Source organism: Phyllostomus discolor, chromosome 9, assembly GCF_004126475.2.
Source record: "Phyllostomus discolor isolate MPI-MPIP mPhyDis1 chromosome 9, mPhyDis1.pri.v3, whole genome shotgun sequence".
Classification (NCBI taxonomy): Eukaryota; Metazoa; Chordata; class Mammalia; order Chiroptera; family Phyllostomidae; genus Phyllostomus; species Phyllostomus discolor.
In genome coordinates this window covers 30,229,082-30,244,738 of record NC_040911.2, presented here as the reverse complement: position 1 = coordinate 30,244,738, position 15,657 = coordinate 30,229,082, and the positions used below count along the sequence as shown (strand labels likewise).

At 37.3% G+C, this 15,657-nt stretch overlaps 1 protein-coding gene across 1 annotated transcript in view; it reads right to left on the bottom strand.

Moving 5' to 3' along the window:
- Window positions 1–1,252: 1,252 nt before the first annotated feature.
- KLHL14 (kelch like family member 14) overlaps window positions 1,253–15,657 on the bottom strand; it is a 93,787-nt gene continuing 79,382 nt past the window's right edge. The window contains exons 5-8 of the mRNA XM_028524407.2: window positions 9,154–9,344; window positions 8,916–9,074; window positions 5,548–5,705; window positions 1,253–3,388 (exon numbers count right to left, since the gene is read on the bottom strand). Coding sequence (XP_028380208.1) covers window positions 3,248–3,388; window positions 5,548–5,705; window positions 8,916–9,074; window positions 9,154–9,344 — 649 coding nt within the window. The 3' untranslated portion in view covers window positions 1,253–3,247. The remainder of the gene's footprint in view (window positions 3,389–5,547; window positions 5,706–8,915; window positions 9,075–9,153; window positions 9,345–15,657) is intronic.

Genomic DNA, 15,657 nt, shown 5'->3' with positions numbered 1-15,657 from the left:
ATAGACACAATCAGTTAATTAAAAGCCTTGGTTTCAATGCTCACTCTCCCAGTTTTAGCTGGGCTAGTTATGGACTTCAAGAAGGTGGTTGCTTGGGATTAGGAAAAGAACATTATATTCACTTAATTGCTCTTGCTAGCTGGTCAGCACTAGAGTTTGGGGATTCAGGGCATTTGGAAGAAGCCTTGCAACAACAACTAGCTGCTGAATCTGGAGAAGGTGGTGACAGAGGCTACCGCAGAGAGAGGCCTTTCTCTGGTGTGCCACGCTAGTGTCGAGAGGTGAAGGTGCAGGGCAAGAAGACAGAAATGTCACTACTCCTGCTTTCAAGAAATACTTCTAGGAAGGATCAAATAATCCTTTGTGAGTTTAATGCCCGATAATGATAGATTTAACTTGGAAGCATTGAAGTAAGTTCTTTCTAAATTATAAGCTTCAGGAAGTTGCCTCCAACCTTTCAGAACTGGTTACCTGGAAGGTTGCCCAACTATACCTTCAACTACATGCCTCAGTTTTCCCTCTTGTCTCCCACAGCCTCTTTCCTTGCCCTGCAACTTCTTTTTCAGATTTTTTAAAAAAGAAAATAAGGTTAAATGTATTTAGAGAATTTATCTAATTAAATGTGTGGTTCACTTGTTGTTTCCCTGACCAGCATGGCTCAGTTGGTTGAGCATCATCCTGCAAAGCAAAAGGTTGTTGATTCAATTCCTGGTCAGGGTGCATGCCTGGGTTGTGGGACAGCACCTAGGTGGGGCACGTGCAAGGACAACCTATCTGTTTCTGTTGAGTATCAATATTTTTCCTTTTCTTTTTCCTGCCCTTCCTCTCTCTGTAAAAATAAGTTTAAAAAAATCTAAAAAAAGATAAATGTGTGGTCCACTTATTCTTTAGAAAGTGTACAAGTATTATTTAATACATATGGTGCTTCTAATAATTTCTACAAATATTTAGCTATTAGATATTGGCTAAGTTATGCATTATTATAACAGTTTTACAGTGGAAAAATCAGATTCAACTCACAATATTTTCCTGAAACATTCCGTAACTTTTAGTACTGTCCATTTTATATATATATGTGTGTGTGTGTATATATATATGTATATATATGTGTGTGTGTATTGCCAGGAAGCAGAATAAGCTTGTTAAGTATACTGCAGAATAAAAATATTAGGCCTTTGTCTATTACAAACATTTAAATAATCCAATGTAGAGATTTATACATATACTTTATAAGTAGAAATATGAGAGACAGTTGAATTAGTACATAAAGTTTTTATTTAAAGTTTTCCCCTTCCAAGCAAGCTTCATTTACACATTCTAATACTGTACAAAATTTACATCCTCTGTGACTTATTTATTCACTTTTCACTTTCTAATAGTTGTGTCTCTCTGAAATACAGAAAGCTTTACTTATAGTTCTCATAAATGCTTTTATTTATGTTGGCTAGAAATAAAAATAAATGAAGAACCAGTCTAAGGAAAGCAAATACCCTTGCATAAACTGAGACATCCAGATGGGACGGTGACCGCTGACAGTGAACGTTCTGGAGCAGACCGAGTTCTCTTTGCGATGTCAGCTGGGATGTTCCCGCAAAGTACCGTAACTTTTCTCTCTCTCTCTATTCATATGCTTTCAAGGAAAAAGAAATGAAAGTTAATTGCACTGGATATATATTTATATATATATTTTACAGCGGATCCTTTGGATCTGAACATACAAATAAATACAAAAACAAGGAAGATTGCACTCGACTGTGGAAACGGCACTGGATTCCAGGACACCTGTCCGTCTTGACATGTTCCGCAGTGAAGCTTATCACCAGGCTTGTTTAACCCGTGGCTTCCCCCATCGTGTTCTTTTGAATGACACATTTGTTGAGGGATTCAACAACATCTCCGGGTGATTAAAAATATTTTAAGCTTTTTTATTTACTCCTAACAGATGTTGTTCCAGATCCAAAGAGCTTGAAAATCAAATTCATGTTCTTGCCAGTTTGGTTCTTCCGACTGGCCAGACTGAAACATTCTCACGCTCTCCTGATCTTTGGTTCCTGAATTCCTCAGGCTCCTAAGGGCAACTAGCGATGGCTCGCTCAACTGAGCTCAGGAGTCTCTGGTGATGACAAACACATATGATGAGTTGGGGGAATAATTAGGATAAGTCATGTGCTTTTTCTAGAGCCAAATCTAAAGCCATTTCTAGAGCCAAGGTAAGGAAGAGGGGGAAGTATTTGTTAGGAGCTATAATTTGCTCCTGGGTCTCTTTTAAGTTGTGTGTTTAAGGACAGAGGGACAACTGGGACTGTACTTAAAAGAAATGTTTTTTTCTTTTTGTTCCTGATTTACTGAAAGCAATCTCCCAGTTTTCACTGTGGGTTGTTTGGGTCACATATGTCATCCAACAGAAAACACAATATTGTATGACTGCCTGATAATCCTACCATTTGAAGCAAATAACAGATGTGTTCACCACTTATCTATATACTGCAAAAAAGAAAAAACCTCCATGAACTGAATAGTGACACCGGGTACTTTGTTTTAATCTTTCAGATAAAACTGAGGACACAGAAATGATGACTTTGGTTAGCACGGAGCCGACAGGGCAGAAAGCAATTGCTATAAGAACCAGCATCTTCTCTTCTCTGATCCCATGAGGCTGCAAGGGCAGAAGGTATGTGAAATAAAGTCATATGGGTAGGAAAGTGTTTCTCTTTGATATTATATGATTCCCATGAGTGTGTTGCCTATGGAGTCTGTGAAGTAGCCACAGGTTAGGAATATAAAATCAAGTGGCAATTTCCATAATGCAGGGCAAGTATTTTAGTGGGTCCAGTTTTGAATCATTCATGAACACAATATCCCCAAAACTTCAACATAGATCACATGCGGGTAGACTACAATGCACAATACTGATCTTAGGTCCTTCTGAGGGCACTCTTCTGTATTTTATCTTTCTCCTTTTGCAAGTTAAGATCCATGGGAGGAGTGTTTGTAAAGCTGGGACAAGTTAAAACCAGTCTGAAATGGAAGAGTTTGTCACCACAGGAAGTTTGCCGTGACCCGAGTTACGGACCGCATCTGCTCAAGAACAGGTCTTTTCCTTTCGCAGGGGCTTGTAAATCATCAGCAACCAAAGGTGGGTTGCGGCAGCTGTACCATTCAAATGCGCTGTTCCTAGTTGTAAGAGTGATGTCACCTGCTATTATTTCCTAGAAAGGAATACTGTTCATCCCAGGGTTTCCTGGTGTTATTTATTGTAAGGTACACAGGCGGGCAGGATAACTGTTGCACAGGCTGGGCCTGCCAGTGGTTCTGCTACATCTCCTTCCAGTTCTGTCCAGGTGCCTTTTTCTGGACAATAGCATATTGTAGATGACTTGTAGGCCCCCTGTAATGGTAGAACAGGGAGTGTTTAGGGAAGAATATTCAGAGAAGTGCGATGGCAACCTTATTTATCACATTCACCTTGCAAAGACAGTATCAATTCTCTGCTCTTGTTTAAAAACTTCAAAATGAAAGCTATGGATTTGAAACTGTTTTAATCCAAGGCAAAATTTGAGATTGACAAGATTTTAAAATCTGCTCTTATGTGTGTGTGTGTGTGACAAATAATAAAAGTCAAGTACCTAGAACATCCTAGATGATCAATAAATCCCTTAAAATAATTGACCCCCAAATAGAAATTACCCTGCTGGTTTAACTTAAAAAATTCACCTTAAATAGTCAAATAATGGAAATAAATTGGATTTTATATTGTTGCCTCATGTGTTCATTTTTATTTTACTGTAGAGAGAATTAGAGCTGGGATTCAAAGCCATTTAAAAATGAACTGGAGATAAAAGCTTGCTGACTTCTTCACACACTGATTTATTTATGTTCAAGAGGCCACATGATTTATTTATTTTCAAGGGGCCAGCCACATGAGAAACAAACAAACAAAAAAAATCTTGTTTTCTTTGTCAACCTCTGGGGCTAGTGCTTGTATAACACTTCCCTTCCCAGACCAAAGCAGCTTTCTTTTTATCATAGACGACAAACAAACTTCCCTACCAACCTAATAATCATTTTCTGAAAGCGTACTCCTGGTGTCTAGTTCCAAACATGTATGCTCTCGAGGCTAGTGACTCGTACCAGCAACCAGGCACGTGTGCAGATAGCTGGCTATATATGTCAATACATATTAGCCTCCATATAGTTAGTAACTTTTTAAAGCTTCCCCCCAAACTTTATATAACAACCTTATTTGATGCAAAAGAAATACAACTCATGTTATTGAAACCACAAATTATTCTTATAAAACCAACACATATAAATAAAGAAAGATACGATGTCATTATTTAAAACGTGATTATGTAGACCACTGGACCCTATGTGTCTCCTGATAAGATGTAATTTGAACGACAGAGTCATCTCCTCAAGTGTTTTTGCCAAAAATAAATAACATTTTCTTTTTAAGAAAAAGCTGACCTTGAGCTATTATCTCTTATCTCTTACTTCCTGTCTATGGGAAATATGGGGCAAGATGATTTTAAATGACACCACAAGGAAGTCATTAGCTAATAACCGAGTGCTGGATATCCTGTGATAACTGACCCTGCTTTTCAACAAGTCAATGGTGTGGAACATGAGGTGGGACAGGGATAATGTTCCAGTCTGCAGGAAATCTGTAAGAGGTGATAACTGATACAAGTGAGACCTGTTTTAACATATTGATTTGAAAAATACATTTTTTCAATGAACAGAAGTTTAAATATAGATTAGATATAAAGAAATTGTTGTTAATTTTGTTGGATATGATAATGACCGTGTGTTTACATAAATGAATGATTTTTAAAAAGATAACTACTGACACATTTACAGTAAAATAATATGATGTCTAGAAATTACTTCAGTAAAATTTTTTTGAAGAAAGGATACATGGGTAGGGTGGGGGAGATTTGTGGGAGGAAAATGGGACAACTGTAATTGAACAACAATAGAAACAGTTATTTATAGCAGTAAAAAAAGAAAGAATAAATGAAATTAAGGATGACAAAATGTTGATGGATACTGAAGTTGGATGGCACGTTAACAAGGCCTACGGTACTCTCAATTTTGGTGTATGTTTGGAAATTTTAATGCTAAGGGGGGAGAAAAGTGCAACGTAATGACAAATTACATATCCTAAATGGAATTTGCAGATATTGAACAACTGATTTCTGTTTTCATACCTTACTGGCCAGAAACTTTGCAGACTCTACAGTTCAAACAATTTCAAAGCAACATCAGTAAAACCAGATTAGTTTGACTGTCAGTTGGAAAGCCGTAATTGCAAAAGCATGGAGAAGGGAGAGAACCAGAGACCTCGCCCATTTCATGATACAGTTGATCCAGGAGCAAACCAGGTCCACAGCAACCACACTGATTCTATTACTTAAAGTAATTTGCTCTTTGCATGTAAGCATGATACCCTTAAAAGGTATGTGCATGGGTGATAACATATTTTGAGGGGAACAAAGAGGAGGCACAAAGAAAAAGGAGGAGGAGCAGTTCACTGTGGGTACATACCATGCTCCAGCTATAGCCTCCCACAAGGTAAATGCTGTCATCAAGCACCGCACAGCCAGGACCACTTCGGCCCTCCAAAATGGGAGTCTGGAGAATGTTCCACTGGTCCCCTTTTGGGTCATAGCATTCCACGAGCATTACATCAAGGTGGGAGAAACCTAAGTGACATAGAAAAATGAAATTACAGAAGAATAAACTCTCATGGTCCCAAATTAAGGCTAGGGCTTCTTTTTAAAAAAAGGTCTACAGCCAAAAAGCAGATAATTGTGTCTTTAAGGCAAAAATATATAAGTCTACTGATGAAATGAGGACATATGTCAGAAAGATATAAAACAAACAAACAACCCAATTCTGGATGTTTTAGATTAATTCAAAGCAACAATATCTGACTAGATGTCATTGGTTGATTATATAGGGGTAGATCTTATTAAAATGGTTTTTTAAAACCTTTTTAAAAGGTTTAAAATAATTATAGTTAAAGCAAGCATTTTGTAGCTTATAAAGTGCTTTACATAAATGAACTCATTTAATCCTGTCAGTCATCCTATTAGATAGTTATACCATTATATTCACTTTATAGATGAGGAAACTGAGGGACAGAGAGGGTTAATAACTTTAGTCAATCACACGGCCAGTAAATATATCGATAGGGCTGAGATTTTTTTAAAAAGATTTTACCTATTTATTTTTAGAGAGGGAAGGGAGAGAGAAAAAGAGAGAGAGAAACATCAATGTGCGGTTGCAAGGGGCCATGGCCTGCAACCTAAGCATGTGCCCTGACTGGGAATCGAACCCGCGATGCCTGGTTCGCATCCCAAGCTCAATCCACTGAGCTATACCAGCCAGGGAAATAGGGCTGAGATCTGAATCCAAGTGAACAGGCTTTGAAGTTCACACTTTGCAGACGAAACTATATTGCTTTTCTTAAATGAGTAGTTAATTCTCTTAAAATGTTTTAGTTAATTAAAACTTTTTGTTCAGCATATTTTATCTTTTTCACAGCCTGACTGTTTATAAATAACTATGATGATGTGAACTGTCTCCAGTATCTACCAAGGATCAAGATTTTGAGTAGGGGGCTAACTCTCACCGAAGGGCTTCCCTTTCCACTTCTGATCAAGTTTCTTCGTGGCTGGGGCAGTCGCTAGGTCACAGTGAACAACTGAGGTTACTGGACTCTATTGGGTCCTTGCCTTTAATTTAAGGAGTCAAAAATCTGAGGTTGGGGCTTCATTGTCCCTGAGCAAACTAAATCTTTCATGATTTTTTCCCTAGCCAAATGCATGGTATAGATGTTTGCTAGCTGACAATTACAAGGCATATAATATAATTGAAACAACACACTGAACTGTTCAAATTAATTGAAAAGGCAGACCAAAAAGTAAAAAGATTTTCATTTTTGAAGAGTCAGACAGAATATTTTGGGCCACATACTTTTTACGTAAAGTAAGTCATGTAGATTTTGGAACAACAGATTAATGTGTTTACTGAAGTTATGTGGTATATTCCTTCCCTTTACCATTAAGATAGTTGATAAAACATTTTTTGAAGCATATATACTTGCAATGAGGATTTGGGCAAATTCCTGGCTCTAAGGTTCTAGTGGTACCATATGAGAATATGTGTGCTTTCTTTGGACCGAGTAAACATTTTACATTTGTTGACTGTAATCCTCACAACTGCCAAAGAAAGGATCACTACCCCTTGTTTACAGACATGAGATTAAGTGCCATGAGTCAGCCCACACAGCTGCAAGTGCAGAGCTGGGATTCAGGCCCAAGCTTAGAGGCGATACCCATGCTCTGTCCTCTATGCCACATTGCCTCCCTGAGCCAGCCTAATTTGATGTGTGCATGCTACTTTTCATTTAGGGCATTACCCAAACCTTTTCTGTCCAAGTATAACCATAAATAGTAAAAGTTCCTAAAACAGTTAGGCATGCTTGTGCAAAGAAACTAGCAGAAATCATATTTCAATGCAAAAACTACAAAGTTAATACAAAACATGTTGATGTAAAGGCATGGGTTGCCTTTATGGGTTGACAGGAAGAAGCACCAGTGGAAGAGAAAAAGCATCAAAGGCAACAGTCGCAGCAGTAAAGGCAATCCTGTTCCGCGGGGAGAACTCTATGGTGAGCAGCAGGCATAGACCAGGAAAACGACCTTTCTGACTCAATATGGATGTGGATGAATTTACATTAAAAGAATACTTGTCTGGTCTCTATTATATTTAGGGGTGATTATGTATTTAAGAAAAAGAAAAATGTCTCTGTCTAACCCATTTTTAAAGATGGTATCTAATTGAAAAATGATGCACAGATGGGCCTTATCTACCATACCCAGATGGCCTAGTTTTCCTTTATTTCAATTTCAAGGGTTATGGAAGGTCAGAGCTGCAGGAGAGTTGAGAGGTCAACCAGACCAGTTTCTCCATTCTCAGATGAGGAGACTGAGGCCCAGGGCAGTTAACATTCTCAATATTATACATCTCTCTGCTTTTCTATCAAATTCAGGGTTATGTAAATGCACTTAAAGTTACATACATGCACATAGACTACAAAAGGTCACAGGCATATACAAATATGGAGAAGAAAAGGAACCAAGACACGGCTCTAAAATATTATGATTTGATTTTTTTAATTTAAAAAAGCAAATAGAAAAATTTGAAAATTATAGATAGTTCTTTAAAGAGATAATTCAAAATTTAGACATGAAATTCCAAGTGTTGCCCTGCTTGGTGTAGCTCAGTGGATTGAGCATAGGCCTGCAAATCAAAGGGTTGCTGGTTCAATTCCCAGTCAGGGCACATTCCTGGGTTGCAGGCCAGGTCCCCAGTAGGGGGCTCGTGAGAGGCAACCACACATTGATGTTTCTCTCTCTCTCCTTCCCTTTACCACTCTCTAAGAGTGAATAAATAAAATCTTAAAAAAAAGAAATCCCAAGTGTTTTCTTTAAGGAAAATCACATATTAGCTTCTTTGCACAGCTATGATTAAAATTTTTATGATTTCTACAGAAAACAATTTTCTGGACAAAATTCATTACTATAACTTTGATGAAAGGGATAAATTATTTTACTGAATTCACCATTACAAAAAATTGTCTGTGCTTTTGCATTTGTTAATGCTTTGTTTTTAAAATTTTCTGTAGACATCATTATTCATTTCCTTAACATGTGTGGTAACTTAAAAATAATCCTATCTGCAGAGGAGCCAAAATAAATGCTCGCCCAAGGGTATTGGTAATTCACAGAGTAAATTTTATTCGGTCAACGTAGTTTTTACTTGGTTAAATTAACTATGATTATCTAACGAGAAACCCCTTTAGCAAGAAACATGATATGCAAATGTTATTGTGATTAAAAAAAGACCTTTCAAATGATTTCCTCCAATTGCATACAAGCGATCATTCATTACAGCCAAAGTGTGGATGGCGCGTTTTGTGTTCATATCCTGTTTTCGTGCCCAGACATCCATCACGGGGTCATAGCAATATAGCCATGGGACATATTCTCCGTTGTGCACACCCCCTGGGAATTAAACATACATACAAGTCAAGAACGTGCCTGGGAACTGAACTTTGTAGCAGAATGTGGAGGAAGGACTTGCCTGAAATGTATATTTTCCCATTGTGCACTGCTCCTGCGTGAGCTGCCAGAGGCTGTGGCAAAGAGGACACATAACGCCATTCGTTTGTTTCCAAGTTATAGCACTCCACGCTGGACAAATAGCCGGTTTCATTCCTTCCACCAATAACATATAAATGTTTGTCCAACCGACATGCATAGAAACTGGCTCTTCTGCAGTGAAAACAAAAACCCCACCGTAAATAACAAAAGGAGCCCAGTCGGTCAGGGAAAGGAAGCCTAGCAGCCTAAGAAAGGGTTGCAAACCTTTGGAAATCACTCATATAGCTACCTTCTCCAACTGAAACCTTATACAGTAATCATAATCATTGCCCAGTCTGGGCAACATTCTGATATTAAAGTAACAGTAGAGGAGCAAGCAATTCACCAACTCTTTGTTTTAGCTCTCCTTATCTTGCTTTTGGTACACTGGTAAAGTGTTCATTAATGTTTGGGATATTTGGTACCCCGTGAGGATATCACAGCTCAGTAAGACAAAGTAAAAAATGAGGTAGATAATGTAACAATAATAAATTATCTTGACATTCACTTTCTTTATGGTCCTTCAAGGGTCATTGTTCCCAATTTATAAGAGAACTACATCATCAAAAATTTTCTTCAATTATCCCCCCCCCCACTATTATGGCAAATGGAGACACTTTTGTGAACTGAATATAGTGTTGAAATTTTGCTGTTATGTAATCCATTATAGGGATTTCATCTATGTAGTGTTTGGTGTTGCTTCTTACAGACATTTTACAAACATTTTTTAGTAGCTGTTTGATAAATTATCTCACTACGCCACCAAAAGAAAAAGATGCAAGCTGTGTTGAAAGGACTGGAGACACGAACACCAATTCTGAGGTAGAGCGTAATGTGGGAGTGAGGTACTGAGGACCTAAATCATAGTTTTAGTAGAAAACATGGAAAGAGGTGAGAAAAAAAGATATTTTAAAGGAAGACATAAGGCTGGGTTACTAATAAGATATGAGAACTGAGGGAGAATAAAGGTTCAAAGAGGACTAAAAAATTTGGAGTTAGAAAGACTAGGTTGACATCTTAAGCAAATCCTTGACCCTTTGCTTCTTTTTTCTCATTGATGCTACTAGAATTATATATTCTTAAGGATAACATGTGGTTCAATACTGATGAAGTACAATTGTTAAGCACTGAGTCTCTTAGTGAATATAATTTATGTTTGATGAATTATGGTCTTCATAGAAATTGATGCTAAGACTCTTGGGCAATGTCAATAGCAATGTGAGAAGTCCCAGAAGTTTTAATCAGGTAAACCTACATGGTTTGGAGATTTTCCAGGCTGTGTTTACAAAGTGCCCAAACCTCTGGGAAGCAGCATATAGCATCTTGATTAATAGCTTGGTCTTGGGAATAAGATTGCTTGGCTCTAAGATTTATTGGGTGTGTGGCCTTTGACATATTACTTAACCCCTCTTAGCCTCAAGTTGCTCCTCCACAACATGGGGTTATTTGCAAATGCACATATAAAGTGTTTGTTATGGTATCCGCCATTTTGTTCATGCTCATGACCCATCAGTTAATATTACCTGAGTAACTTTTTAAAAACCGGCCATCAAGATATTTGCATATAAGCCACAGTGGAAAACAGTGTAGAGGTTCCTCAGAAAATTAAAAATGAAAATGCCTTCTAACCCAGTGATTCCACTTCTGGGTTTATATCTAAGAAACCCGAAGCACTAATTCAAAAGAATATATGCACCTCTATGGTCATTGCAGCATTTTTTTTTTTACAAAAGCCAAGATTTGGAAACAGCTTAAGTGCCCATCAGTAGAAGAGTGGATAAAAAAGCTGTGGTACATGCAATGGAATATTATTCAGCCATAAAAATAATGAAATCTTATCATTTACAACAGCATGGGTAGACTTAGAAGGTATTATGCTAAGTGAAATAAGCCGGGCAGAGAAAGACAAATATATGAATTCACCTTTATGTGGAATCTAAAGAACAAAACAAACAAAATAGAAAAATACATATAGATACAGAGAACAGACTGATGGATGCCAAAGTGGGTGGGGTGGGGTTCAAGGACTGGGTGAAAAAGATCAAGGATTTAGAAGTACTAATGACAGTTACAAAATAGTCATGGAATGTTAAGTAAAGCACAGAGAATTTAGTCAACAATATTGTAATAACTATGGTGCCAGGTGGTTACTTGAAATACTGGGGGGAATACTTCATAAAGTATATGATTGTCTAACCATTATCTGCACACCTAAAACTAATACAAAATAATGTTGAATGCAATTGAAAATAAAATTAAAAAAACTATTTGCATATTAATTTTTCTTAGTAATTTAGGGGTGGGGCAAAAGTAGGTATACAGTATTGTAAGTACCTACTTTCATTGGTCACTGGTTCAATTACCGGTCATCATTACTTAAAACAGAAATCATCAGTAAGGATACAAAATAATAACAAGACCATTAATACAAATAACTAATATAATAATTAATAAATAAGTAATAGTGCAAGAATAAACTCTGCATTCCATGTTCTTACAACTGTAAACCTACTTTTGCTCCCCTGTATTTTAAGTGACCACTGAGTTCTTTAATATTTGTGTAGATCATTTATTATCATGTATAGTATATATAGTATAGTATAATATAGTATAGTATAACATATAGTATAATATATGGTGATGTATTCACTTTTATTGTATTTCCAGCTTTTTTGAGGTATAATTGACAAATACCTTTGTAATATACTTAAAGTGTAAAAGGTGATGATTTAATATATGCATATATTGTAAAAGGATACCCACTGTAAAGTTAATTAACACATTCATCACCTGACACAGTTACCCCCACCTTTTTGTTGTTTGATGAGAACACTTAAGATCTACTCTCTTAGCAGATTTCAGGCGTACAATACAGGATGAACTACAGTCACTATACATGAATTAGATTCTCAGAACTTATTCTTCTTACAACTGAAATTTTGTATCTGACCAACCACTTCCCCTTCCCCGCACTCCTAGCTCCTGGAAGGTCTATTCTCTATTTCCTTTGTGTCCACTTTCTCGATTCCACATATAAGTGATATCACATACTGTTTGTCTTTCCCCATCGGGCCTATTTCATTGAGCATAATGACTTTTGGTTTCAAATGGCAGCATTTCCTTCAATTCTATGGCTGCATAATGTTCTGTTATATGTATACATCATGTTTTCTTTATCTGTTTATCTGTTAAAAAAGTTGTTTTCACATCTTGGCTATAACAAGCAATGCTGCAATGAAATGGGAGTGCAGGTATCTCTTCCCGACACTGATTTCCATTCCTTTGCACATATGTGCAGAGTGGGATTGTGGGATCAGATGGTTCAGTTATTTTTTAGAGTCCTGAAATTGTTACTATTATTAGTAATTTTAGAGTAATATCTGGCTATTTTTTCTTTATTTTCTTGATGCTTTTGAAAACTGCACGTGCTGTGGAAAGTTCAGAGGAGCGATGAACAACTACGATGGAAAAAGGAGGAAGGGAAAAGTAGGAAGGAGAACAAAGAGCAGGAGAGACAGATTTCATAAAGTAAGGGAGGTTAACCTGGGCCCATGTCTTCTGAGGAGTCCATGAAGCCCTTTTGAAGTTGTAATAAACTGTTATATACATGTGTTTTGCTTATGTGCATTTTGGGGAAGAGCATGGAGAAAGATTTTGGAGGAGGATTTAATCAGATTTTCAAAGGAATGCAAACCCAAACAATTTGGGATTTCCTTTATTCAAGGAGTAAAATCTCACTGAAATATAAAATTAGGGTTAAAAACGATTGCAAAATTAAGTGCATACAGATGAGCCACTGGTTTCGTTCATTTCTCTAGCCAGATTTCAATTGCTCTCTCATGAAATATGGTAAGTCAAGATTATTTTACTGGTGATTTTACCTTCTCAGTTAAACTGTTTCATTGAAAAGACTGATACCTGTTTACAAAAATCTGTACATAGGTGTTTTTTTTTCACCATTGACCCAAAGTAAATCAGTCCCTCTGCTCTATGGCTCTATGACAGGCCTTGGAGCCTCTGAAATACTTTACTAATTTCACTAAAGTGCCATTTTAACATAATTTGCACTATGTGGGTTGTATGGTGGTGAGTTCTCCTATGCATTATATATAATTCTAAGAGAAAATGTCTACCAGTCGAGACAAATATGAAAACCCTGTATTTAAGTTTTGATAGTGAAGAATAAGAGAAAGAGCTCTCTTTGGAAGTGTGGATTCCTTTTATCTAGTCCAAGCTGCCATTTTCTTACTTTTCCTCCCCCCGTCACTGTGACGCTGAGTCAGCCTGCCAGAGCTCTCTGTCTTTTTTGCGGAGGCATTCTTAATCGGATGCTCCGTGTGTACTCCTAGCTCTATCCACACAGTGTCACTGTTAGGAACTAAGGGCGGTGGAGGGGGGACAAAACACAACATGGCAGGTTTTACTTCCTGACAAAAAGTGCATTTTTATGTAGAAATTCCACTAGTGAAGATTCTGAGCCCCTGACTTTATCTCTTGCATGCCCAAAGTGAGAATTCATGAAATGCATTATAGGAACACTGGTTAATGGTCTGTCGGCAACTGTGAACGTTAGCTGGAGGCTCAGATTTTACTGTACCAGGTCCCTTGGGAATGCTCCCTGCCCTGTCTCTCCATGAGAAGATCACACCTGGTTTAGGCAATTTAGGCTGTTTTTGGAAAAGCAAGTTAAGATTATTAACAGGGATTACACTGTTTGTATTTTACATCTTTCATTTCTTCCCCCTACAACAGCCCCCCTACCCCACCACAGGCAGTATTCAATGTATTGAGATAAGTTAAAAAGGACTCATACAACTTCTACAAACATGCATTGAATCCTGGGTATTGCCCATGTCTTCACAAGTCTTTTCTTATCCTTAGGGCAGCTGGTTTATATCCTACAGCATGAGATTGAATTATTACAAACTTATCTCAGTTTAAATTTTTTATTTTCATGATCCGCTTAAAAACAACAATAGATTTTTCAAACAGAATTATTTTCTCACATTGTTTCCAGAAACGAAATAGTTAAGCTGGGAAAATTTCTGATGTATTTGCTTCTAGATTTCACATACTCTGTGAAACACATGCTTTGTTGTTGTTCTCTAAACTGCCTTTTCTGTTTCCTTTTTCCCCAGTATAGCTAGGGAGTAAGATCTCCATAAGAACAATAACTAAAATGTCTATTTTTATTTAAAAAATTGAAGTCAATGAAGCATTTCTATTGATTTAGTTTTTTCTTCTTGCCCTCTCCTTCTATGTGAAGAATCAAATCCAAACAACTCATCTGCATGACATTTAAATTTATATTTTTGTGTAACCATTTCTGTCAGTAAATTCATAGGTAGCAGGAATGCAATTCATGAGTGAATCCATGGTGGAAGAAGTTCAGAGGCCGTGTGCCCATTTCCCAGCTGAACTGGATGGTACTCTGCACTTTATTATACTTGTTTGGATGTTCTAATTAGGCAAGCTATCTTAGGAATCTGTCAAGCCAGCTCTGTAAAAACACTCTGTAAAAAGAATCTTTTACAACTTCTTTCTATTATTCTCAATCAGTTTGGTAACTGATTGGCAACTTGGAAGCAGCTAACTGATGTGGGGTGGGGTGGAGAACTTCCGGTGAGTTTGATCTGGAACCTGTACAATGCCAAATCAACTTGATGAACCGTTTACAAAAATTTTTTTCTGATCTGAAGCCTGTCTCATATATTTTAGTTTTTCTTTGTTTAATCACTAATTAGACCATGCTGGTAACTGATTGTACTTGTGATCTTGAGTGGAAGCTCAGCAATGACAGAAAAATTTCATTTTAAGTTATCACTTGCTGCCTGGGTCAACCACCCCATAGGACACACGAAGCTAGAAGATTGACCGAGCAGCTATGAGATCTGCCTTTTCCCATTCTGCTCTGTTAGGAGCTCTTTATTTGGTCTATCGAGTTGATTGTTCTAAATCTAAAAAAAAAAAAACTTCTCTTACTAGGGACCTGACATGATATACCATAATGACTTAGAAAGAAACGTTAAACAGTCCATCCTGTCAACGGTGGCTGCCGGGCGCCGTCAGACCGTGGCGGGTCTTTTTATCAGGTCAATGAGCTGCTAAAAACTGTCTAAGTAAGACCCTGCCATGATAGGCCATAGTGCCTCAGAGGATGTCATTACAGAATATCAAGTAAACAATACACATTTGAAAAAAAATTACTAATTAGGTTTTGCAGCAATACTTCTCATCCTTAGGGGCTCTAGAGTGAAATAATTGACCGCGACGTGAGTTATGCCTCCCAAACCCAAGGCGTGAAGGTTAATTATCATGGTGTACAGCCCCCAGCAAAGGGGACTGTGGTGATGAGATGCTGACATTTCAAACATGTTGTTGATGTTTATTTTTTAAAGATTGTTTAAGTAAAACTTTTTTCAATGGTTTTGATTAAAGGGTAAAG